The sequence below is a fragment of the Aegilops tauschii genome, chromosome 2, assembly GCF_002575655.3.
Source record: "Aegilops tauschii subsp. strangulata cultivar AL8/78 chromosome 2, Aet v6.0, whole genome shotgun sequence".
Lineage (NCBI taxonomy): Eukaryota > Viridiplantae > Streptophyta > Magnoliopsida > Poales > Poaceae > Aegilops > Aegilops tauschii.
The window spans coordinates 175,869,543-175,896,486 of record NC_053036.3 but is presented as its reverse complement, the minus strand read 5'-3'; the positions used below and the strand labels follow the sequence as shown (position 1 = coordinate 175,896,486).

Genomic DNA, 26,944 nt, shown 5'->3' with positions numbered 1-26,944 from the left:
CTTGATCTTTTGCTGCCGGTCACGTTTGCCTGAGCCTCGAGGGAGGAAAGTCTGTTTTAAACCTTAAACTCGTAGAGCTTGTCGGAATCGAACCTGAACGTTTGAGTCCCTGAAATCTGTACCCCAACCTTTCTGATCCTTCCTAAAAAAAAAAAACCTTTCTAATCCCGGTCAATATCAACCCTACCCCGATCCTAGACCTGTTTGCCGCACTTGAGAAAAGAAAATCCCAGCCGGGATTACAGGTTCTCTCACTGACTCAGCGGTCCTACACGTCATAACCATCTTCCGCTTTACTGTCGCGCCGAGCGATGCTGCAGAAGCCAGCACTACGGTGCATGGCAAACTACGTACGTCAGCTCCTGGCAAATTCATCCACATGCATGCTTGCTTCAGAGCAAGCTTCTACGTGAATACGCTGCGTCGCTGCATAACAAAGGTTGAGTCAGCTTTCAGCAAGAACACGAGCACCTTGGTCACCGGATTCATGGCGCGCCGCAGCACTTAGCCGCCAACTGACGCAATTACCAAGGATTTGTGGGCGAAGTCCAGCAGGCCCGTGCAGCCGATGTACGCGTGCTCCGCCGCCGCGTCTTGCACCTCCTGGCCGCCATCGCCGTAAGGTCGCCGGCACGCGGGTCTGCCGTGTCGACCAGTGGCTCGCGCTGCGCCGCTCTCCCACATCCTCGAGCGTGCAGGCATTGTTTTGCCGCGTCGATGCGCACGCCATCACGGTTCGTCCCTCCTCTGACGCCTTGCCGCCGCCCGCCAGCGCTGGAGTCGGCGACGTCGTGCTGGAGCGCACCTCCATGGACGCCCCTGTGCGGCCATGCGGACCGAGAAAAATAAGCCAGAACCCGGCGTCCTCCATCGGTGCTGCCCAGCTGTCTACCCGCTCGTGCCGGTACCGCCTCTCCGCGCGCGTGCTCCGCAGACCGTCGCTGATGAGACTGAGGGTGGATAAAGCTTGCAGCTCGGCAAGGGCGGGCGAACAAAGCGATGTGCACGAGCGCAGTGTTGGTGGCGTCGAGGCGCCATTGTCGGCCGTCAGCGGCGCAGTTGAAGAGGAAGTGGATGAGGCAGAGGCTGGGCCGCGCTGATTTTCAGGAGAGAACAGAGGAAGTTGAGGATAGAAGACGTATATGACACATGGGGCATGGGCGTCAGTGAGAGTAAACTCTGATCCTGGGTGGGATGGATCATTTCCTAGTGCGGCAAACAGGTTCAGGGTTGATAATGACCAGGATCAAAGAGGTTAGGGTATCAATTTCAGGGATTCAAAAGTGAGGGTTTAATTTCGACAAGCTCTATGAGTTTAAGGTTTAAAACAGACTTCATTCGCCCTGAGGTTATGCGATACGACAGCCTACGCGTCAGGACATGCGGCTCTGATTTGGTACTATCAGCCATAGAAATGTACCAACTCAACTGGTTTCGAATTGAATAAGTTCCCTTCAAGCAACTTGTTGTACATATGGATTTCCATATATAGCCTAATTATTAGTGGCTTGATTATATTTCGAAAGGGAAGCAAAGCAGCCTGTCAGTATTAATTGAACATGCTTAGATGGCACAGCAGGAGTATGTTCTCGTGCTCGGAGATCGACCTAATTTCGTGAGCCAACTTAACGGATCCATCCCAACCACCAACCACCGGCACGATCTTTACACATGTGTCGCCAAGCTACTAATAATTTTCTCCAGATCCATGCAGCTAGCTAGTAGTATCAGTGTATCACCAAGCTATCGTACTAACATGAAACTCAAGCACAATCTGCGCTCGAATATAGTAAAACGCCAGCCGCGCAATGTGGTGAATGATTGCAATCTTGTCAGAACAAGAACAAAAAGCCGACGATCTTGTAGTGCTAATCATAGTAAACACTAGCTCAAGATGCTTGGATAAAGAAAGACCAATGCAAGCATCACAAGTTGATTCCTTCCTTGAGGTGACAAGTGATTAACATGGCACAAAAACTAGTGGTAGTAGTAGGATCAAACTAAACTCGCCATCATCTCAGATGAACCAAAAATTAGCGAGCCTTCCTCACTCGGTAGTATCTTTCTCAGCTCACCAGTGACCAGCCTATGTACATTGCAGCATCTAAGTAGTAATAAAGAGAATAAAGAACGGCACTCGAATTCACACGCCGAATCAGCAAAATGTATTTTGTTTTTGTCAAAGCCAACGCAAGAGAAGGAAAACCGGTCGGAATGTCGGGGGAATCCATCACCGGCAGCTCGAGATGTCGATCTCGATGAGGTTGTCCTCCTCCAGCTCGATCTCGATCATCCCGTACTCCTCCCCGCCGCCGCCGCCGCCGCCGTCGTAGTCGTCGCTGCCGCTGCAGCTGTCCGAGTCGGAGTCCGACGTCCAGGGCAGGCCCATCTCCTCCGGCCCCCACTCCGCCTCGAACTCCTCGTGGATCACCTCCAGGACGCGGCCTTTGGGCGCCCACGACGCGAACTCGGGCTCCAGGAACACGCTCTGGGGCTTCGCCGGCGGCGGCGGGGGAGGCGGTGGCGGAGGCGGAGCGACCTCCGGGGCTCTCTCCTGCGGCGGAGGAGGAAGAGGAGGAAGGGTCGCGGCAGGTGGCGGGGAGCCGAGGCGGAGCAGGTAGACGAGGAGGAGGACGGAGGAGAGCGGGGCGGGGGTGAGGAGCAGCTGCAGGAGCGGCCGAGGGAGGTAGAGGACGGCGAGCAGGGAGGCGGCCGCGGCTGCGGCGAGGAGGGGGTGGTGGGGCCGTTGGTCGCCGGCGGGCGGCGGCGGAGGGGAGGGGGAGCCCATTTTTAAGGCGGGAGGAGTGTAGTGGTTAAAGCCGAGCAGAGCCACTCACCGCCAAGTCGGTTTCTCTCTTTTTAAAGCGACAAGCAAACGAGACGAGCGAGCGCTTCCGGTTTTATTCTTGTTCCAGACAGCGAAATCAAAACTCCGATCTTTTTTTTGCAGGTACGCCCGGAAGGACGGTAGAATGTTGTGTTAAAACCGCGTACGTTTCACCTGATTGTTCATCCATTGTCCTCCTGTCCAATTAATGGTAGAATGTGTTTAACTTGAAATGCTCAACACCCTCTTCAGCAACTAATGAAGGGATGACATGTGGGTCTACGTCCACATGTTGGGACAGTGCTGGGGAAATTGACCAGTAGTATCTGCATTGTGCAAAGACCACGGGCAGGAAAAGGAGCGTCCGGTCAAACGGCGTGCGACTGGGTCAGCAGTAAAAAACATGATGGGCGGCAGCACGGAGCCACACGAATCGGGGCACCGGCCGGCAGAAAATGCAAATGACTCGGCTCGGGCGAGCGGAAGGCTGCAGCATGCACGCAAAGGCGCAGGGCTGCCACCTGCACTGCACTGCACACGAAACGGGAAGAAAAGGCAACCGGACCAGACGAAACGGGAAGAAAAGGCAACCGGACGAGACGAAACGGGAAGCAAATCCCCCGACGGGCAGAGAGAGCTCCACCGGCCGCTGCCGAAACCAACGGAGGAAAGCTGACGGGCCTGCGTGCCCTTGCCCGGATGCCTCGTGCCCTTTTCGATGGAGCCGCCAGCGCCAGATCCTCCCGTATCCGTCACCCGTCGCCCGTCGGGTAGTCGCAGGTCACAAGCATCTTCCCTGCATGTTAACGTGTCGGGGTGAGCCTTTTTTTCTGTTTGCGCAGCGGGGCAACTTGGCTTCCACTTGAAGTCTTGCCAACGGGGGAGGAGCAGGGGTGGCCCAGATATGGGCACATCCTTCCGGGTGCGGCCAACTACACGTCTACAGGCCGGCCACGGGGACTCGCTGTACGGTACGGTGCCAGGATGCTCAGGTCAGGTCGTACTGGTGTTGTGTACTCCTACCGTCCTCAGCTCCTGATCTTTCAAGGGGCGATGGGCTACTGGTGTATGTACTGCTAGCGATAGCATAACAAACGTCCTAAACTGAGGTGTACTTGTATGGGACTTTGGTGTATTTTGTGGGGATTTAGGGTTACGAATTTTGCGCCGAAACGAAAACATTGAGCTATCCTAGGTTGTGTCGACATCCTAGGTTTGTGTTGCAAATTATGGTATCGGGACGTGCCATGGGACGTGGTTTGTTTTTCTCGGCAATGCCAGTTCTTATGCGGGGCGATGGCGTATCACGTTGAGCATCTCTATCAGATGCCCTATTCCGCCGCTGGCTCATATATTTGTGGGTTGTGAATGGCCCACAAACTGCCTATTCTGCCGCTATATGTACGGGGAGGGCGCGCTTTAGGATTACCGTCTCAGACCACGCCCCCCCTTCCCCCTCGCCTGGAGCACAAATCATGTCGGCAAAAGGTCACGGACGTGGGGCCGCCGTGGGTCGCCGCCATGCAAGGACGGCCGGCAGCTCCAGACGTCCCGCCGTCGAGTCGTGGCGCTCGTCGTCGGCGCGCAACCGCGACGCCCTCTCCCACAACAGCGGCAACCGCGCGTTGGAGCGCTTCAACGAGCTCCACGACACGCTCTGGACGAAGACGAAGAAACTCCGCGAGGCAGAGATTGCACTCTTCGCCGCGAAGGAGGCACTGGAGGCTGGCGAAGAGGGCACGACCACACGCTTGAGGGCGGCACATGCGAAGAACAAGCTCGCTTACACACTCTACCGCTTGTCATGCGAGTTCTTCCTCGACGTGAAGCCATGAGCCGCCGCCGGCCCGTCGTTTCTAGCTTTTAAGTTTAAGTATAGTTTGCTTTGTGATCAACTCCGGCCAGGTCCGAACTATCTATGTAGCGCTAACTTGTTTAAAGTTGAAGTTTTTAAATTTGCGTATCATATCTGATATTTGTTCTGCGCCGACATAATCAATTTTACGGGTAGGGATTTAGCACATCTGCAAGAGATGCTCTAGGAAAGACAGAGAAAAACTCTTGCACTCAACCAATTGATCACTGGGCGCGCATCGGTTGCGTCCTGCGTTGAACGCGTGTCCCACGGAGGCCGCACACAACTTTTTTTTAGTTTAGTACCGAGCACCCAAAACATGCCCAGTAGCCCACGCGGAGGATGTCAAAGCATCATCCTGGGACACCATAAAAACACTTAACTTTTAGCTTTACGCCGATTTACTCAAAAAACGATTAACGAGAATATCCAGTAGCCCTCGAGACTCATGTTGGTTCTTAAAGGAACCGACGGGGGGGGGGGGGATCGAATCAAGTCCGTTTTGGGCCCTGTACCCAGTTCTCTTTTATTTTGTAGGGGTACAACTCCCACATATCGGACCGCTCCTCGGAGTTGGATGAGCTAAAGCACCGGCTTGCTCAAACCGAGCAAGAGTCCCTGTAGCTGAGGCAGGAGGCCGAGGCGGCACGAGGTAAAGATTTTTTTTAATGTATCCTTAGCTTTTTCCTTATGGAACAATGATATCTACTACGCAACTTTATTCTTGTAGACTTGTGTTGGGCCTCCAAGCACAGAGTTTTGTAGGTCAGTGACAATTTTCCCTCAAGTGGATGACCTAAGGTTTATCAATCCGTGGGAGATGTAGGATGAAGATGGTCTAGCTCAAACAACCCTGCAACCAAATAATAAAAAGTCTCTTGTGTCCCCTACACACCAAATACAATGGTAAATTGTATAGGTGCACTAGTTCGGCTATGAGATGATGATACAAGTGTAATAATGATAGTAGATATTGATTTTTATAATAGGAACAATAAAAAACAGCAAGGTAGCAATTGATAAAACGGAGCACAAATGGTATTGCAATGCTTAAAAATGAGGTCTAGGGTCCGTACTTTCGCTAGTGCAATCACTCAACAATGCTAATCTAATTGAATCATATAACCATCCCTCAACGTGCGATGAAGAATCACTCCAAAGTTCTTATCTAGCGGAGAATATAAGAAGAAATTGTTTGTAGGGTACGAAACCACCTCAAAGCTATTCTTTCCGATCAATCTATCCTAGAGTCCGTACTAAAATAACACCAAGCTATTATTTCCGATCGATCTAATCAAGAATTCGTACTAAAATAACACCATATGATACACATCAACCAACTCTAATGTCACCTAGATACTTCAATGTCACCGCGAGTATCCGTGAGTTGATTATACGATATGCATCAAACAATTTCGGATTCATAATACTCAATCCAACACAAAGAACCTCAAAAAGTGCCCCAAGATTTCTATTGGAGAAACAAAGACGAGAACGTGCATCAACGCCTATGCATAGATTACCCCAATTTCACCTCGGGAATCCGTGAGTTGAGTGCCAAAACACATATCAATTGAATCAATATGATACCTCACTGTCACCACGGGTATCCATAGCAAGACATACATCAAGTGCTCTCAAATCCATAAAAGTATACAATTCAATAAAATAAAATCTCAAAGGGAAAACTCAATTCAAAACAAGATAGAGAGGGGAAAACACCATATGATCCAACTATATTAATAAAGCCCGCAATACATCAAGATCGTGACATCTCAAGAACACGAGAGAGAGAGAGAGAGAGAGAGATGAAACACATAGCTACTGGTACAAACCCTCAGCCCCGAGGGTGGACTACTCCCTCTACTCCCTCCTCATCATGGTGGCCATAGGGATGATGAAGATGGCATCCGGTGATGATTTCCTCCTCCGGCGGAGTGCCGGAATAGGGTCTAGATTGGTTTTTCTTGGCTACAGAGGCTTACGGCGGCGAAACTTCTGATCTATCGACTCCCCTAGGGTTTTCGGAATATTCGGGAATTTATAGGGCGAAGAGGCAGTGCGGGATCCGATGAACTTTGAGTTTATGATCAGATCTATTTATCCATGAAAGTTATTTGAGTTTCTTTGATCTCTTATATGCATGATTACTTATAGCCTCGTATTTATTCTTCGAATCTTTGGTTTAGTTAGGCCGACTAGATCGATTTTTCTTGCCATGGGAAGAGGTTCTTTGTGATGGGTTCGATCGTACGATGTTCTTTCCCAGTGACAGAAGGGGCAGCAAGACACGTATGCATCGTTGCTATTAAGGATAACAAGATGGGGGCTATTCCTACATGAATAGATCTCGTCTACATCATGTCATCGTTCTTATTGCTTTACTCCGTTTTCCCATAAACTTAATACACTAGATGCATGCTGGATAGCGGTCGATGTGTGGAGTAACAGTAGTAAATGCAGGCGGGTGTCGGTCTAGTAATCTTGGACGTGATGCCTATATAATGATCATTGCCTGGATATCGTCATAATTATTTGAAGTTCTATCAATTGCCCAATAGTAATTTGTTTACCCACCATATGCTATTTTCTCGAGAGAAGCCACTTGTGAAATATACGCCCCCCGAGTCTATTTTCTCATCATATATCTTCAGATCTATATTGCTATTTGCCTTTTTTATTTATTTGCATATTTTATTTTCAGATCTATATTATCAAAAACCCAAAAATACCTCACCGAATTTTATTTGCCGTTATTTTATTTGCATATACCAAACTATATCTTTACCAATCTTTTACCCGGGAGGGATTGACGAACCCTCTTACGCGTCGGGTTGCAAGTATTTGTTTTTTGTGTGCAGGTACTGTTTACATAGTGTTTCTTGGTTCTCCTACTGGTTCGATAACCTTGGTCTCATTACTGAGGGAAATTCCTATCGTAGCTGTGCTGCATCATCCCTTCCTCTTCGGGGAAAAACTAACGCGGACACGAGCCATCAAGAAAGGATTTCTGGCGCCGTTGCCGGGGAGACATCATCAACATCTATTAGGTTCCTAATCACGAATCTCATCTCCTTGCAATTTACATTATTTTTCATTTGCCTCTCGTTTTCATCTCCCCCACTTCACAAAAATTTGTTGTTTTATTCGCCCTCTTTTTCGTTCACCGTTTTCTCATCAGATCTGTTTTGTGCGCAATCTTGTTTACGTAGTCGCGATGACTCAAGAAAACACCAAGTTGTGTGATTTTTCCAATACCAATAATAATGATTTTATTAGCACTCCGATTGCTCCTCCCGCCACTAGTGTGGAATCTTGTGGTATTAATGCCACTTTGATGAATTTTGTTATGAAAGATCAATTTTCCGGTAGTCCTAATGAGGATGCCGCATCCCATCTAAACACATTCGTAGAATTGTGCGATATGCAAAAGAAAAAAGATGTGGACAATGATTGTGAAGTTGAAACTATTTTCATTTTCTTTGTGAGATCGTGCAAAAAATTGGTTTTCTTCTTTGCCTTGCAATAGGATCGATTGTTGGGATAAGTGCAAAGATGCTTTTATTACTAAGTATTTTCCGCCCACGAAAAGTATTTCCCTTATAACTCAAATCATGAATTTTAAGCAACTTGAGCATGAACATGTTGCGCAATCTTGGGAAAGAATGAAATTGATGCTAAGAAATTGTCCTACTCATGGTTTAAATCTTTGGATGATCATACGAAAATTTTATGCGAGATTGAATTTTGTTTCTAGAAATCTTTTAGATTCCACCACGGGTGGTAAATTTATGGAAATTACTTTGGGTGAAGCCACTAAATTGCTTTATAATATTATGGCAAATTATTCACAATGGCATATTGAAAGAGCACCTACTAGTAATAAAATTAATTCAGTTGAAGAAATTAGTACGTTGAGTGAAAAAGTTGACGCTCTTATGAAATTGGTTGCTAATAAAAGTGATCCTATTGATCTTAATGATGTTCCTTTGTCTACTTTGATGGAGAAAAATAGTGATCCCGTAGATGTGAATTTTGTCTCGCGAAACAATTTTAATAACAATGCTTATAGAGGTAATTTTAATCCTAGGCCTTTTCCTGGAAATTCCTCTAATAATTATGGAAATTCCTATGGTAATCCTTCTTACAATAATAATAGGAACACCTGGATCTTGAGAATAATATTAAAGAATTTATCAATGCCCAAAAAGCTTTTAATACTACAATAGAAGAAAAGTTGAATAAGATCGATGATATGTCTAGAAGCATTGATATAATTTCTCATGATGTAGAAATCTCAAGTTGAAAATATTTGTACCCAAAGTTGATGACTCAATTAAAGCTTTATATGTTTCTATGGATGAAAGTAAGAAAATAACCGCTATGCTTAGAGCTAAAAGAGCATTTTTAGAAAGAGTGTTTTCCAGTTATTGCTTTCATAAAAATGATGAAGATCTTAAAGTGATTTGTGTTTCTTCTATTGATTCCTTGTTTAGTAAGATTTAAATTGATGATAAAGGGACTTAAGAAGAGTCAACTTTAGCTAGAAGGCGCCCCAATAATTCGGAGGGTGAAAATCTTGTTGAGAAATTGATAAAAGTGGGTTTGGAGAGGTCAAAACTTTAACTAGTGATGTGCCCACTCTTTTGGATTACAAAGACTTTAATTATGATATTTGCTCTTTGATTGATTATATTTCTTTGTTGCAATCCATGATAAATTCACCCCATGCTTATGAACAAAATAAAGCTTTTACTAAACATATTGTTGATGCTATGATGAACGCCTTTGAAGAAAAGTTGGAATTAGAAGTTTCAATTCCTAGAAAATTACATGATGAATGGGAGCCTACTATCAAAGTCAAGATTAAAAATTATGAGTGTTTTGCTTTTTGTGATTTGGGTGCTAGTGTTTCCACAATTCTGAAATCTTTATATGATGTGCTTGGTCTTACCGATATTGAAGAATGCTCTCTTAATTTGCACTTGGCGGATTCTACTATTAAAAAGCCTATGTGAAGAATTAATGATTTTCTTATTTTTGCAAATAGGAACTATGTGCCCATAGATTTTATTGTTCTTGATATTGATTGCAATCCGTCTTGTCCTATTATACTTGATAGACCATTTTTACGTACTATAGGTGTCGTGATTGATATGAAAGAGGAGTATATTAAATTTGAATTTCCACTAAGAAAAGGTATGGAACACTTCCCTAGAACAAGAAAGCCACCATATGAATCAATCACGAGGGCATCCTATGGATCTAAAACCAAAGATGATAACACTTGAAACTATGCATTATGCCTACCTAGGGGCATAAAACAATAGCACTTGTTGGGAGGCAACCCAATAAATAAATTTTATTTTTGCCTTTTTATTTCTATTATTGAGTGTTTGCTCAATTATGCTACTGTTATGATTGTGTTTTTATATTTTAATTAGTGTTTTTGCCAAGTAAAGCCTTTGGGATCATGTTGGGTGATAGTTGACTTGATCTTGTTGAAAAAACAGAAACTTTGTGCGCCAGTAGCAGAATTATTAAAAATCACAGAAGCATGATAAATCTGATTTTTGTACACAAGATTGATATACAAATTTCCCGCGTTGTCCTAATTTTTTAGAAGTTTTGGAGTTACAGAAGTATTCGAAGTTTTCAGATTGCTACAGACTGTTCTGTTTTTGACAGATTCTATTTTTGCTTTGCGTTGTGTGCTCATTTTGATGAATCTATGGTTTGTATTGGAGGGTATAAGCCATGGTAAAGTTGAAATACAATAGATATAATGCAAAAATAAAATATGAATGGGTTTGCAACAGTACTTAGAGTAGTGATTTTCTTTCTTATACTAACGGATCTCACGAAGGTTTTGTTAAGTTTTGTGTGATTGAAGTTTTCAAGGTTTGGGTGAGATCACGATGGATGAAGGAATAAGGAGTAGCAAGAGCCTAAGCTTGGGGATGCCCCATGGCACCCCAAGATAATATTCAAGGATGAACAAGCAACTAAGCTTGGGGCTGCCCTGAGTGGCATCCCATCTTTCTTCTAACGACCATCGGTATTTTACTTGAAGCTATATTTTTATTCGTCACATATCATGAGTTTTTCTTGGAGCGTCTTATATGATATGAGTCTTCGCTTGTTTCGATTTTTAGTTTGTCACAAGTATCCTTGCTATACACACCTATTTGAGAGAGCCAAATTATGCTATGATTTGTTAGAATTGCTCTTTCTGCTTCACTTAAATTTTTTGAGCTATGAAATTTCTCTAGTGCTTCACTTATATCTTTTTGAGCATGGTGTGCTTTAATATTTTTGAAGAAATGCTCTCATGCTTCACTTAGATTTTTTTGAGAGTTAGTAAATTTTTGAAGAAATTCTCTCATGCTTCACTTATATTATTTTGAGAGAGACGAAAAACTGTATGCTCATGTTCTTCACTTAAATTTGTTTGAGCTTATCAAAAGCAATTGCAACATATGAAATTAGTCCCAAAGTGATATATATTCAAGAAGGATATAATAAAAACTTTCATGAAGATCATTGGACAAAATAAACTTGATTCTTTGTAATAGTTTTGAGATATGATGATAGTGATATGTGAGTCATGTTGATGAGTAATTATGCTTTAGTAAGAATATTGGTGTTAAGGTTTGTGATTCCCTATGCAAGCACAAAAGTCAATAGTTATGCAATGAAATTACATCCTACTTGTGGTGCATTTTTCGGTGTTAGTTATGCTTAATGCTCGCTTACGTGATTTTTTGTTTCTTGGTTGGTTGCTTCTCAATCTTTTTGCTAGCCTCCATTTGTACTAAGTAGGAATACTCCTTGTGCATCCAAAATCTTTAAAACAAGTTTTTCCTTATGAGTCCACCATACCTACCTATATGCGGTATTTCAGTGCCATTCAAAGCAAATTTGTATGTGCCATCTCTAATTTTCAAAATAAATTTCCTTTTTGTGTGCCCGTACCACTCATGAAGCGGCAGGGGGTGTCGTGGGAGTGAGTCTGACAGTAAGAGTAGGGGGTACGTAGGAGGAGGCAAGGCCCTAGCTACGGTGAGGTTGTACACGCAAGTTTATGAGTTCAGGCCCCTCTCGGAGGAGGTAACAGACTTACGTCTCGGTGCCTCAGAGGCTTGTCGACTGGAATATGAGTGAAAGTTACAGGGGGTGCGAACCCTCATGCCAGAGGAGGGGGTGGCTTATATAGAGTGCGCCAGGCCCCTCCAGCCCTCAGTTACACAGGGTTCAATGTAAGTTAAGGCAGGAGCGTTACTGGTAACGCATGCTATAAATGACTATTAATGATCTTTAAGACTACGGAGTGAACGCCTGGCCGTTGCCATACTGGGGCGACTGTAGGTCTTTTGTGTTCCGAGTGATTCTTTTGTATGGTCGAGTGACGCTATCTTGGTCGAGTGGAATTGGGGTATCCGAGTAGAATAGCTAGTCGAGTGGATTGCACTCCAAGGTGATTTCAGTTGGTATCTTCAGTTGGACTTCGAATGTCTTTGACTCTAGGGAAGTGTCCTTGGGTAGGGCGTCTAGGTCAGGCCTATGACCCTACCCTAGGTACATATCATCGTCATTAGCCCCCGAATGGATCGATGTCCGAGTGAGGAAGGGTTGAAGTTGGTTCCGACTCGATTTTATGCTTCAGAGGCATTTCATCGTGGTTTGGAAATCATACTGGAACTTTGACCCTGCATTAGTCGCCTTGATCAATTTTGAGGTCGTCGAGTGAATTATATTGGTAATCTTCGATGTGATTGATTGCTCCGCGGTTCCCGGATCTCACGGGATTCAAAAATTTGGAGAAGCGCGCGGGTCGGAGCATGCTGCAGTAAACGGAGCGAGTAGGCAGGGACGCCTCGATCTCTGTGCTACCATTTTCGCCACGTATCGGGCGAGTGCCTGTTGCGGGATGTGATAGGATTTCTCAGGCCCACAGGTCAGCCACTTGGAAGCAGCCCCATAAAGAGCGCTGGGGTCGATGCGATGCACAGTGCTCCTCATTCAATCCCCTTCTTCTCTGCTTCTCCACCGCACCCTCCTCTGCTCTCGACGCTTCCGCCCGACCCGCACGCATTCTGCTGCCATGGTGAAGGACAAGACTGCGGCCCTGGAGCACGCAAAGAAGGCGAAGGCGGTGGCGAAAGGCAAGAAGATGGCGAGGGGGTCGTCGTCGCGGTCCGGTCTGCCTCCTGGTTGGATCCAGGGGGACTAGATCCGCTCCACCGTCCTGAAGGAGGACGTGGAGAATCTTGCCAATGATGGCTTCATTGCTCACGGGTCTTGGAGGCTGCCGGGGAATGAATCCGAGCCCCAGCCGCGCGAGGGTGAGTGTGTCCTCCTCACCACCCATGTCGATCGGGGTTTCTCTATGCCTCCACATCCGTTCTTCTAGGGTTTTTTGAATTTCTTTGGCGCTCAGATCCATCATTTCCCTCCCAACACAATCTCCTACCTCGCTGCATTTATTTCTATGTGCGAGAACTTCCTGGGCTGCCGGCCGCACTGGGGCTTATTCAAACACATCTTCACTTGCCGTTCCCAGTCGGTGAAGAAGGCGAATCCGAATGATGAAAAGACGCACGTGATCCAGATGTGTGGGGGGTTAGGGATCCAAACTAGACGTAGAAGTACTTTTCCTCCCATGACCTTTCCCAAGTTAGTCAGGGGCTGGTAGTCGACCTGGTTCTACTGCAAGGACATTCCGACTCCCGGTCAGTCGGCCGACCTTCCCTCTTTCACCATGGAGAGACTCCGTCAGCCTTCTTCCCTGATCGTAACCGCTGAAGAGAAAGGCGAGGTGGCCATTCTAGTTGACGCGGTCGTGAATTTAGTTCGGGAGGGTGTGACCGACATGGACCTGTTGGAGGTATTTCTCAGTCGACGAATCCAGCCTCTCCAAGCTCGTGATCACCCGATGTGGATGTACTTGGGCCCTGAAGACACAACCCGAATCCACCCGGAGGAGGTTGATGAGGAGATGGTGGACCAGTGGCTCAAGAGCATCACTGGAAACAAGGATAACCCCAATGGGTCCAAGATGGTTCTGCCATTCGACGCTAACCATGCTCCAGAAGAGGTCAGGCTCAATTTACCGAGTGCTCTTTCATTCTAATCAGTGATTGTTCTTGAATCCGACTGATATCTGTGATTTGTGTTTTGCAGACTTTCACCAAGATGTACTCGATGACGAATGGAGAGAAGTATCAAGAAGGAGTTGAGAGTGATGGCGACAGCGGTGATATTCAGTACGCAGATGACAGTGAGGACTCGGGCAGAAGCGAAGAAGTCGACTCGCCGCCCCGCTCGGAGCGTCATTCCAAACAGTCCCAAGATCCTGCAGGGGAGCGTGGCAAGGTGGCTGCGTCGAGTGTGAAAATCCCAAAACGCACTCAGTCGTCGACTCCTGAGCCATCAGAGAAGGTCGCGAAGCAGGCCAAAGTTGCCCTTCCCAAACCTCGGAAGGCTCTTCTTAGGATCAAGGTGGTTGTTCCTGTTGCTTCTGCGTGAGTGTTTCATTTCTTTTCTTTGTCTCCACAGAAAACTTCTTTTCTTGGTTGTCCAAGTGAGATTTCGAACTTTCAGTGCTGCTACTTCTGCAACTTCCATGGACATTGACGAGGAGCGGGGTGACGCGGAAACCGTAGACACGGCCACTTCTCGGGCAAGTATGATTCCACAGCCTTGCTCTTACTTCGCCAACTGTTTTGATGGTTGACTGAATTCTTATGGTCGAGTGTTTTGCATCGCCAACAAATGTTACCCAACTTCCAGACGACGACGACGACGATGATGATGATGAAGAAGAAGTGCCACAAAGGAATACAAGGAGAAGGGGTAGGACTCTGAGCAGGAGGGTGCCTGCCAGCGAAGTGTCTCACTCGGCATCTGAGCGAGTCGTTCGGCAACTTGGTGATCCAGTCTGGACTTCTATTTCCTTTGTTGATCCTTTGTCGACTGACCAGCCCTCGGCATCGACTGCCCAGGCCCCTGCTCCGACTGCGCAACTCCAAGCTTCAGCTCCATCGGTTACGTCATCCGTTCCAACAACTCCTCTTTTTGTTACTCATCACGTCCCAGAGGACCAAGTAGGAGTTGCCAAGGAGGCCATGATCCAGGCGGGTCTGATGAGGAACCGACTGAAGGTGGTGTATGACACCAGCAAGGCCGCCTATGACGCCAGCTCTGCCGTCCAAACCAACGTCCGAGTAAGTGGGATTGTAAGTTGATTTCCGATTGGCTTCCAGCTTGACCTTTGCTCTGTTAGGATATGGTACTTGAAAACTGCTGCTTTATTATTCGTAAGATGTCAATCTGTTTCTTGCATTTTTACACCCACTTGGTGTGTCATGTAGCTGTGTAGCTCTTTTCACTCGAATTAGACAGGTCGTGTCGAGTGAAGTCTTGTTCCAGTGGGGCACGCGAAGTGCACCCACTAGGTGTAGTCCCTGAGACCGTTGTTGACTGCTGGCAGTCGGCGGTGGTCTTAGAACTCTCTTCTCTCTTTTTTTCTTCCACTCGGGCTGGTCAGGCCATGCCTAGTGGTAAATCAAACTAGTGGGGGCACGCAAAGTGCACCCACTGGGTGTAGTCCCCGAGACTGCTGTTGAATGTGCGATTCGGCAGCAGTCTTAGAACTCGTTTTGTTGTGGCCATTTGATCTTGCACACTTTCCATTCGTATGTAATAGATCTTCATTTCTGTCGACTGACTTGTCTTTTTGTTGATTGCAGAGAGCTTGTGATCTTGGAACCAAGTATGCTGATTTGGAGAAGAAGCAGATCCAACTCAACCTCGACCTGGTGTTAGCCAAGGAGAACTTGAAGAAAGCCCAGGATGAAGCAGCCGTCATGGGAGGTGACAATTTGTTGACTGCTCGCCTTCTGATCTTTTCCTTTTCATCCTTTGAACCAAGTGATTCCACTTGAACAGATGTGCGTAATGAAAATTGTCAACTCCAAGCTCGTCTGAAGAATGTTATTTCTTTAGACAAAATGAAGCAAGCTCTGGAGCAGAAGGACCTCGACCTTGTAACAGCGCAGAATATGGCGCGTGAAAAGACTGAACTTGCCGACAAGAAGCTGGCTTTAGTCAGAAAGTTGGAAGAGGAGAACGCCAAACTGAAAACTATCGTTGACGAGGCAAACAAAGAGGTTGTGCAACTGAAGGAGGAGAAGATGGCCTTAGCTGACAAAGTGGATGTTCTCACTCGGAAGAGGGATGGACTTGAAGCTTATCTAAGCGATCTTGCCAAGAAGATGTTTCTCATGATTGAAGGTAATTTCTCTCATCCGACTGGATATAAAAGTTTCTTCACAACGTTGCAACCAACTCACTATCTTTCACTCCGTGCAGAATTCGGTCAGAATTTTGAAGAGGAGACTGGGCGGATTGAGACAGGACTGGACCCCATCAACTCTCCCGTCAAGGACGAAGCTGCCATGAACGTGCTGGGACTGGAATCCTGCCTTGCCAGTGTCTTGGATTACATTGCCCGACTGAAAGTGGTATTGTCATGGATCGACAAGGAGCTCTGGCCAGAAGATGTGTTCCAGAATGATCTCGAGTCACAGATGACTCGACTCAATGACATCCCTAACCGAGTGCAGGCGTGGAAGAAGTCATCTGCTCTCTACGGTGCTGACGTGGCTCTATCTCTGGTTTGTGGTCACTGCAGGGATGCCAAGGAAGAGAAGCCGAAGGCTCTTCACGTGGCCAACACCAAGAAGCTTCAGTTTCAATCTTTCATGGAGACCTTTATCAACACAGCCACCCATATTGCAGACATCATTGACTTGGACACTTTCATCGAGCTAGCAAGTCCTCCTCATGCCAAGTGAAAAACTTGATAACTTGACCTTATTTGCCTCGGAATGCTAAGTGGTTTTGTAATCGTTAAACTCTTTTGGGCTTGATGCCCGAGTACTTATGTTGGTGATTCTGATCCTTGATGGATTTATCCAAACTTGGTTGCTTTATTTGAATGCAGTTGTTTTGTCTATTGTCTTCGGATTTTCTGACTTAAGCGAATCTAGGATCGCAGCTGAGTCTCCCATTGAGAGGATTGCTCTTCACTCGGAATAGATGTTGTACTTGTGGCACAACTCAGAGTGCAAGTAGACATTGTACTTGTGGCGCAACTCAGAGTGCAAGTACACATTGTACTTGTGGCGCAGCTCAGAGTGCAACCAGACGTTGTACTTGTGGCGCAGCTCAAAGTGCAACCAGACGTTGTACTTATGGCGCAGCTCAGAGTGCAGCCAGCCATTGTACTTGTGGTGCAGCTCAGAGTGAAACTAGACGTTATTCTTGTGGTGCAGCTCAGAGTGCGACCAGATCTCCGAGTGAGAGGGTTGCTCTTCACTCGGAGTGTTTTTTTAACTTAGGCGAGTACGGGGTCGCGGCTAAGTCCCCGAGTGAGAGGATTGTTCTTCACTCGGAGTATGTTTTGAAACTTCGGCGAGTGCGGGATCGCAACTAAGCTCCCGAGTGAGAGGGTTGCTCTTCACTTGGAGTGTTTTTTGAAACTTAGGCGAGTACGGGATCGCAGCTAAGTCCCCGCGTGAGAGGGTTCACTACAAAAAAATACACTTCCGTGATGATACATGTTTGTCACAGTAGGTCACGTTTTCTGTCATGCGTGTACATCCATGACGATTTTATGACAGAATCAAGATAGTCATACCTGTGCTGTCGTAGATGTGTTCCATGACATTACCAAAATCATTATCATGGAACCACTTCCATGACGATAAATGGCGCGTCATGAAAGTGCTTTCGTCAAGGGTGACCGACACGTGGCATCCATCGTAACGGGTCGCCGTTAAGCTATCGGGTCCAGTTTTGGATTCGATAACCCGTTAACAGCCTGGACCAATGAGGATTTTCCACGTGTAAAATTCTCATTGGCCGGAGGAAACACGTGTTGGCTCACCGTTGGGACAGATGTCATCCACTCATTGGACAGGAGGCGCCTATGATAGGTCGACATGTGGCACGGCCCAACAGTGGCCCATTCCGGTGAAAAAGGCCGGCCCAGTAAAAATTAGCAGGCCGACCCATTTAAGGCCTACTTGTGTCAGGTCCATTTAAGCCCACGACCCATACGAGATATGCCAATTCGGCCCGTCAATGGCCCATTAAAGATTTGACACCATTGCAGCCCATCGTCAGTTCGAGCCCGTTAACAGCCCACTATATATTTGGGCTCAATATCGGCCCGATGTGATTTCGGCCTGTTAACGGCCCATTCAAGCGATGGGCCATTTTTCAGGAGGTACATCTTTCGGCCTTTTAGCGACCCATTTAAGTGTTGGGCCATTTTCCGCCCCGGTGTGTCTTTCAGCCTGTTGACGGCCCATAAATGAGTTGGGCCATTTGTAGTCGGACCTTAGTTTTGGCCTCTTAGCGACCCATTTAAGTGTTGGGCCAATTCCCGGCCCGGTGTGTCTTTCAGCCTGTTGACGGCCCATAAATGAGTTGGGCCATTTGTAGTCAGACCTGAATTTTGGCCTTCTAACGTCCCATGCTCTTCATGGTCCAATACCAGTCCGGTTTCTCTTTCGGCCTGCTAAAGGCCCAAAACACAGTTGGGCCATTTACAGTACGACCTGACTTTCGGCCTCTTAGCGGCCCATGCTCTTCATGGTCCAGTACGAGCCTGCTGTCTCTTTCGGCCTGCTAAAGGCCCACAGTATAGTTGGGCCATATGTAGCCCGGCCTTAGTAACGACCTGTTAACGGCCCGTGAAATCAAATGGGCCCACCTGTTGCCTGCTTCGATGTCGGCCTGTTAACGACCCGGGAGGTAAGAGGGCCGACCATTAACTTTTGGCCTGGTAACGGCCCATTAACTTAATGGGCCCACTAAAGTTCGTCATGTCTTTAGGCCCAATTAGATAATTTGAGCCCATTACAACAAGCAATTATGCACAAGACCAAAACCGATCAAGCAAAGGTACGGCATACAGGGAAAAATGTTGCACATCCAGCATATATTATAGGAAATTACATCCACTGGGTAATCAAAGATTGATGCCAGTGCAAATAAATGAATAGAACCTAATGATCTACAACGTCACAATCTGCAACCTCAGTGCGGATGACGCCGATAAGCACGTGGGCAAGTTCTTGCTACTTTGCCACACTGTCTCTGAAAACATTGATCAGTTGTTGTTGCGCACGAATGTGCAGCTCTGATTCCTCCACCATTTCCATCATTGCTTCAGCCATTAATTGGTTCACAAACATACATTTTTTCCGTTGCATTCGAGACAGAGGAAACTGAACAGATTCAGATGGCGATTTTAGCAGGCTTGTATTATTGATAGTGGAGAATGTCTCGACCACTGCATCATAACATAAATTAGGAGGGGAACCGAACAGATTAATCATGAGTTATTGCCATATTACCTGGCCTAGATTTATTGGAAAGAAACAATGGGGTTGCCCAGCTGTTTTTAGAGTTTGTCTTCTTATCTTAGTAGTCTGCACCAAATTAACACACTAGCATTGCTATCATTGGCCAGGTCAGATAATAGGAAAGCAACATTGACACAACGAACGTTTGGGCAACTAGACCACACCAGCCTACACCAAATTAACACAATATGGCACATCTATCATCAGCCAGGTAAGGTAATACGAAAGCAACATTGACACAATGAATGAATGGGCAACCAGAGCAGCACTACAATTCAGTAATGTGCATGATATGAGATAGTACACTCATGCAGCTCAGTATGCAAAACTACTAGGCAGTTTTCCTTAGAAAAATCAACATTGTCGCCTTTAACATTTTGCTACGACTAAATTTAGATCAGATAAAGGTTGGATTCACAACGATTAAAAAAATACATGCTGATTTAAAAATATAGTGATATACAGCAGGTACTTACATTAGCATTGGAGCACAGAGAATTCCCGCAAGATACTTTCCTCGAATATGATCCCAGTACAGAAAGTCTTCTATCCTTTAAGCTTATTTTCTAAAAGAGAGATGGGTAAGAAACATGTAGAAAATATGATCAGAATGCTATAAAATTTCATGATGCGAGGATACGCACACGCTTCTTAGAATGGAGTTGACATATTTTTGCTGGACTGGAGCGGACTAGTTCTTTGGCCACTGGAATCTTCTTATTATCAGTGGGAGTTGGGTTTCTCTGTGCTGGAGCAGTATCTATGAAAACTGGAGTTGGTTTATTATCTCCTGGCGTTTGGATCTTTTGCAAAGACCTGGTTTGTAACCCTTCATATTCTAACATAGCCGTCTTCCCCTTGCATGACTTATATAGAAGAATGGTGCTTCAATTATAAAACATGCTACAACAGAGATGTAATAGGTACCGAAGAATAGAAAGGCATGACATATTGACATGTATTCCCTCCATCCGGAAATAAATGGATGGGTCTAGGTGTATTACAGTTCTAGATACATCCAGTTTTATGCATTTCTGCGGCATGTAATCCGGACGGAGGGAGTATGATGTAAGAGCTAGGGATATGACAGGACAACAGTGTAAAAAACACTACTTGAATGTAAAACTGTATGCTAGCGGAATACATTACAAAAAAACACTAAGGCAACATATGCGTGTATGATTGGGAAACTAAGATGGCATTGCAAGAGACCACTAGAACAACACTTCAATGTAAAAAAAGAACATGGTATGGTAGACAGATGAAGTACATACTGATGAATAACAATGCATAAGATATCGAGAAGCATGATGTCCAAACTAGGCAGATGGCATTGCGATAGAGTAGAATGACAGTACTTGAATTTGAAAACATGTTATCATTAATGGAATAGGTACTGAAAAACAAGAAAGCATGCCATATTTACATGCATGATCAGCAGGCGAAGCACAAGGCATTGCAACAGAGTATATGCACTCCAGGACATTATATGCATGTTGTACCCATATCAAGGGCCAAGTTAGAGCAAGGACCTTATGGGGTGAATAGGATTCATCATCTTTCTGCAAGTCTTGTGAAGAACTGCCTTTACATGTTCCATCATATTGGGTATCATTGACGTCAAGTTTGTTGGCCGTTACATTGCTCCGTGAGGTTCTTGTGGATAAGTCAGTGTGTGCAATTATATCTGACATGCATGGAAGACAACTAGTAGTTAGATTTATGTAATGAGTGCATGTAGGAGACGACATAAATAGTAGGATTGGGGTTAACTAGCAGCAACAGGTCTCAAAAACTAAAGGGAGAACACAAATGAAAGCTACAGAATATGTATCGTTTGTACTCGAGATTAACTAGATGGCACACAAAAGTATTAGGAAACAACATAGGTTATACTAGAAGTGGTATAATACTATAATCACCAGCCTGTGGGATAGCGTTGGCTGATGGATGATAACTATGGAACAGCGTTACCTAAAGAACAAGTCTCTTAGTTGAACTATGGAACAACGTTAACTCCTGAACAAGACCCGTAAGAGATCAGCATGAATATACAATGAAATGTGATAATCTATTTTGCATGCTTAGATGAATAACAAAGCCATAAATGTTGCACACAAGTAAGATGAGGGTACAACCTCCATAGGAGTGAGCATCATGTGCTGACTTGTCGATGGCCCTGCAGTTGTTGTGGCTGTCCATGTCGGGCACGCGCATTCGATGCAGGGAACCGTTGAGTGGGGACTATAGCTCCCTTTTGGTGTATGCTTCCTTTGTTGGAGCAGCTGCGGTGAGTCGGAAGACGGTGTGGCCGAAGATGCAGAAAATGCATAATGTTAAGAACGACACATCTCTCTGATCTGAAGAAATACCCTAAGAGGTCAACAGCAAGGTACGAGAGTGGTCACACGTCTGTTGAATGAAAACTAAATTGGGGTCACACGATTTTATTTTATTTTGGTACTGTCCGATCTACGCAGAATGGCTTGATGGCCGTCTTCCGCCTCCCAGCTGACACTGTTCGGAATCTTCCCCGAAGAGCCAGCGACCACCGGCGGAGCAGCCTGCCTCCGCCGTCCGTGGCCCCGACCAAATCCCCGCTCCCCGCCCCACCGCACTGCCGTGGTTGCACCGCCCCCGGGCCAATCCACAAAGACTCGCCGTCATCCAGATCCGGTGGCGGCAGTACCTTCCACCCACACAACTCTAAGATAGCCATCTAACCGCTGCTTCCGCGGCGAACTTGCGCCCCGCACCCTTACGTTAGACACCAGCCAACCGGCAGCCTAGGAGCTCCGCCGGCTCGAGGGGTGCTGCTTCCCATTGGGAATCAATTGGCCCAGAATAAAAATTCAGACAACTAACGCCTAAATAAAGTGATTTGAGATGAGGGTGCGGCCTATCTGGCGGCCCGGTGAAGTAGGCAGCTCCAGCTGCCGAGTCGGTGAGGCCGGCGCGGTTGCGGTGGCTACCGGCGGCAGGGAAGCAAAGATGTCACGATGGTTGACGGCTACGGGGAAGCAACACCGGGGCTCTGGACGGGTCCAAAGTTGGAACCGCTCCGGCGCCGTGAACAACGGCGGGGGTGAATCGGCTCCGGTACGGTTCACGCGGCCGTCATCGAGGCAGCTCCGGCAGCACGGAGTAAGAGGCACACGGCCCAGTGCACGACGACAAATGGACAGCGTCTCCGGGATTAGAGAGGAGGGCGGCTGTGAATTTGGTGCGGTGGGGGCGCCATGGAGGAGGGGCTGAGGTTTCGCGGCTCGGGAGAAGGGAGCTTCCGGGGAGAAGGTGATTTGGCGCCCACGAGGTATGAATGGGGAATTGGGAGGGGGAACCATGTCTTACGGACACATTTGTCTGAAATGTGGGGGAGTTACAGTTCTACCCCTGCCTTTAGGCTTCTCGGCTTGGGTCTGTGTACTGAGGGTCGGGGATAGTAGAGTAACTTTGCTTCTCCCAAATAGTGGGTGCGAGCGATTTCGGGCGAGGAGGGCGTGTTTTGAAATATAGTGGGCGCGAGCGATTTTGGGCGAGGAGGGCGTGTTTTGAAATATAGTGGGCACGAGCTATTTCGGGCGAGGAGAGCGTGTTTTGAAATAGTGGGCACGAGCTATTTCGGGCGAGGAGAGGGTGTTTTGCCGACTATGGTTTATGAATTATTTGGCACATGTCATTTCGGGCGAGGAGAGGGTGTTTTGCCCACCATGGTTTATGAATTATTCGGCACATGTCATTTTGGCCGAGGAGAAGGCGTGCTTGGATGAAGTTACGAACCTACCCTCGATGTACAACGGGCCAATTGATGCGTGTCCCACATAGGCCGGTAATTTCGCGTCTCCCATTTATTTGCTCGGGAGAATTCCACCGAGCAGAGGGTGTTTAACGGTTCGTTCAAATTTTGGGAGAACGAGCATCCACGACTACCTTACCAAGTCGATTCGAATCAAATTTTGAAATATTAGCTTGCCACTTCTTTTTTAGATGGAGAGATGATGCTCGGGAGTAATGTGTTTTTACATGCTCGTTGCTAGCGATTTACTATATGACAAATAGTTGACCCACTCAAAAACGGGAATCAAACCTAAAATGAAATATCTCGATTCAATGAAATAGCTCGTTCACCAGGTCAAAATAGTGAACTAAATCCAAAATTGAACACCTCAATCGAGTAGCATGTTGTACAGTATTATAGTACTCCATGAACATGTTGAAAGTCAAATTAATGAACTTGGTTGATATACGCATATCTCCATTCATGTGTGGATTGCAGACAACATGTTCTCCAATTTAAATATTTGAATGCAAGTTTATATCGAAACATGGTTTTTATCAGTCTTTGATGCATAAAACACGACCTCCCCCTCTCCGGACTCCTGCTCTCTCTCTCGCCGACAATCTTCAATTCTGTCGCACGCATCCAACACACAAACCTTGTTGGTCCCTCTCCCTCTCTCTCCATATCTCTCTCTCTCTTTGTGTGTGTGTGTGGGGGGGGGGGGTCTTTCTAGTTCGCATGCATATATACTCCATCTATAGGTCTCTCTCGCACACTATGTATGATTCTCTAGTCCAAGCTAAATATCTTGGGTGCACTCATCGTACGCACACAAATTTATTGGCTCGTTGCCCATAACTCTCTCACGCACCACTCTGTCGTCTCGGAGCTCTTCCCTCTCTCTCTCAAACTCTCCATCTACCTGGGTCACACATACACATGCATATCTCACTCGCACTCGATAGACCCATCTAAAACTCTATCTCTCTCCCTCGTTCTCTCTCCATCTCACACGCACACACACACAATCTCATGCCTAGCCAAGTATGATGGTCTCTCACTCAAATGTAGGCACACGTAGTCCCCCCTATATGTATATGACTAGCTAATCTTAGTCTCCATCACAAAAATGTGCATGGTCTATCTCGATTTCTCTCGGGGCATCTTTCCATCGCGCACACACCTCCCTCGATCTCCCACCCATATAGTCCCCTCATGATCTCGAGGGAATCTCTCTATCACAAACACACCCTCTCTCCCTCCCCATGCGTCCATGTTCTCCATGTGTCCCTCTCGACCTTTGTTCCTTGTTGGCCAGACCTCTATTGGGCATGTGCTATAGGGGTGTCTCTCTTCGTTGCAAACAATCACGCACTAGCTATCTTTGTGTATCTCCTCACCTCACTTTTCTATCTCGGAGATGCATGCATGATATGTTTGCATAAGAAACGAAAAATCACACACTCTCTCTAATTTATCGTTTATTGTCCCTTTCTCTTTCACACACATACTCTTTTTGCACACTCACTCATTCTCCTTCACATGCACTTGATCTCTCTCGACTTAGGCACTCTCTTCGGTCCATAGCATATATATTTATTAAAAAGTCAAACACCACAAAGTTTGACCATGTACGTGGAGAAAAACATTTACATCTAGAATGACACATATATACCATTAGATTCATCATGAGATGTGGTTTCGTATGATGTATCTTTGGTATTGTAGATATAAATAACATTTGCGTAAACCTGATCAAAGTTTCCGAAGTTCGACTTCTAAAAAATTTACATGCACTGCATTATCGAGCGGATGGAATATCTCCTTCCCCCTCTTAGCTATCTGACGCACCACTCGGCCTTATCGGGGCTCCTCTATCTCTCTCAAACTTTATATCTCCCTGGTTCACACATACACATGTCTCGCTCGCGCTACATATAGACCCATCCAACACTCTTCGTCCTTGTTCTCTCTCTATGTGACACGCACCCCCTAAGTACCATAATCCCTCACTCCATCATAGGCGCACGCACCCCCCCTAAGTATGATTATCTCTCACTAGCCATCAGGAACCCACATATTGTCTCCTTCCATCCATACATCTATCTCGATATCTCTCGGGGTATCTTCTATCGCGCACACACCTTGTCACCCGATCTCCCACCCATGTAGTCCCATCACGATCTCCAGGGGATCTCTCTATGACAAACATACACTCTCTCCTCCCCATGTCTGCATTTCCTCCGTACGTCTCTCTCGACCTCTCTCCCTTGTTTGTCAGACCCCTCTTGGCCATGTGCTAGGGGTCTTTCTCTCTCGGTTGCGAACAACCACACACTATCTCCTCACCTTGCTTCCGTTGTCGAAGATGCATGTGTGATATGTTTGCATAAGACACACATGCCTTTTCTCTACTTTTATCGTGTGTTGTCCATGTCTCTTTCACACACGCACACACACTTTTTTCACTCACTCTTTCTATTTCACACACACACACACTCTCTCTCTCTCTCTCTAGTTAGGGACCCTCTCACGTCCATAAGCATATGGATGTTTTGAAAAGTCAAACCTCGGAAAAGTTTGACCATGTAACATTTACATCTCGAACGATCATTAGATTCATCACAACATGTACTTACTTCATACTATCATTTATCTTTGGTATTGTAGATATAAGTAATTTCTTTATAAACTTGGTCAAAGTTTCAAAAGTTTGACTTAAAAAAAGTTGGCACTACATTATCGAACTGAGGGAGTAGCTCTTTCTCTCTCTCTGCCATCTCTCACGGGCCTCCCCTCTCACTCGAACTCTCTATACCGACGGATTATACGCTCACTGTGTCAGCGTATAGCTCCGTATATTGTTTAGTTGACCGGTCAACCAGTCCACTTGCTGCCTTGTCAGCTCGTGTTCTCTATCATCATGTGCTGGCCCATGTGGCAGTGGGTGAAAATAAGTAAACTAGAGGCCCATCTGGCACGCGGTGAGGTAAACAAAGTTGAAACCACTCGGGGTAGCACCCCGCACGCTAGTAAATTGAGGGCGCATTGAGGACACACTTCTTCCGCGTGAAGGACGCACTCGCGCACAATTCACCACTGCGCGGCGGCATGCACAGAAGGACGCACTCGCGCACACCCAGCAGGCCAGCACACAACACACACCAACACACATGTACACCGGCGTCGCCGCCGGTTGAGATGGACAGCGAGGCAGCCAACAAGCGGAGGCGGTTCGAGCCAAAACCACATCCGGCGAGCCTGGACTTCATCAGCAGCCTCCCCGACGACATGCTGCTCGTCATCATCGGCCTCCTCCCCACCAAATCCGCCGTGCGGACCGCCCTGCTCTCCTAGCGGTGGTGCCCCCTCTGGCGCCGCGTCCCCCTCAACCTCACTGTGGACAACTGCCTCTGCGACGGGGATTGCAAACACATGGCCACAGTCTCCAAGATCCTTTCATCGCACCCTGGGCCAGCCAGACGCCTTGACATCCACATGTTCAGTACCAACTGCAAGGTCCAAGCCAAGTTCGGCGAGTGGTTCTTATCCCCCGCCCTAGATCAGCTCGAGGAGCTCAGCTTTGAAGCTGGACGATGTCGCTCTCTCCCGCCGTCCGCGCTCCGCCTCACGCCAACGCTGCGCCGCCCCAGCTTCAGCTCCTGCTATCTTCCCCAGATTAATGCCGTGCTCGCGCCCTTCTTCTCCCTCAACTCAAGCAGCTCGACCTCTTCGACGTTGGCATCTTGAAGCAGGCTATGGAGCACCTGCTCCGTAGCTGTACTACGCTCGAGTACCTTCGTCTTGAGCAGATCCACGGGTTCATTAGCCTCCACATCGCCTCGAAGAACCTCCGATGGATTTATGTGTCTTGCTGGCCCCGCAACAAGACATCAATTGGGAACAGATCACTCCAGCTGTTGCACGTTATGGTCATTGAGAATGCGCCTTTCCTTGAGAGATTGCTTGTATCTGATCTAGAAGGTCCAACAAAAATCAGGGTCATTGACGCGCCGAAATTGACAGCGTTGGTGTACTCGTCT

The 26,944-nt window shown here is 46.7% G+C and overlaps 1 protein-coding gene across 1 annotated transcript; it reads right to left on the bottom strand.

Annotated features, from left to right (window-relative positions):
• Nucleotides 1–1,903: 1,903 nt before the first annotated feature.
• On the bottom strand, nt 1,904–2,846 carry LOC109757611 (uncharacterized). The gene has a single exon (XM_020316435.4). It carries the CDS (start codon nt 2,786–2,788, stop codon nt 2,231–2,233), a length of 558 nt encoding a protein of 185 aa, XP_020172024.1. The 5' UTR covers nt 2,789–2,846; the 3' UTR covers nt 1,904–2,230.
• Nucleotides 2,847–26,944: the final 24,098 nt, after the last annotated feature.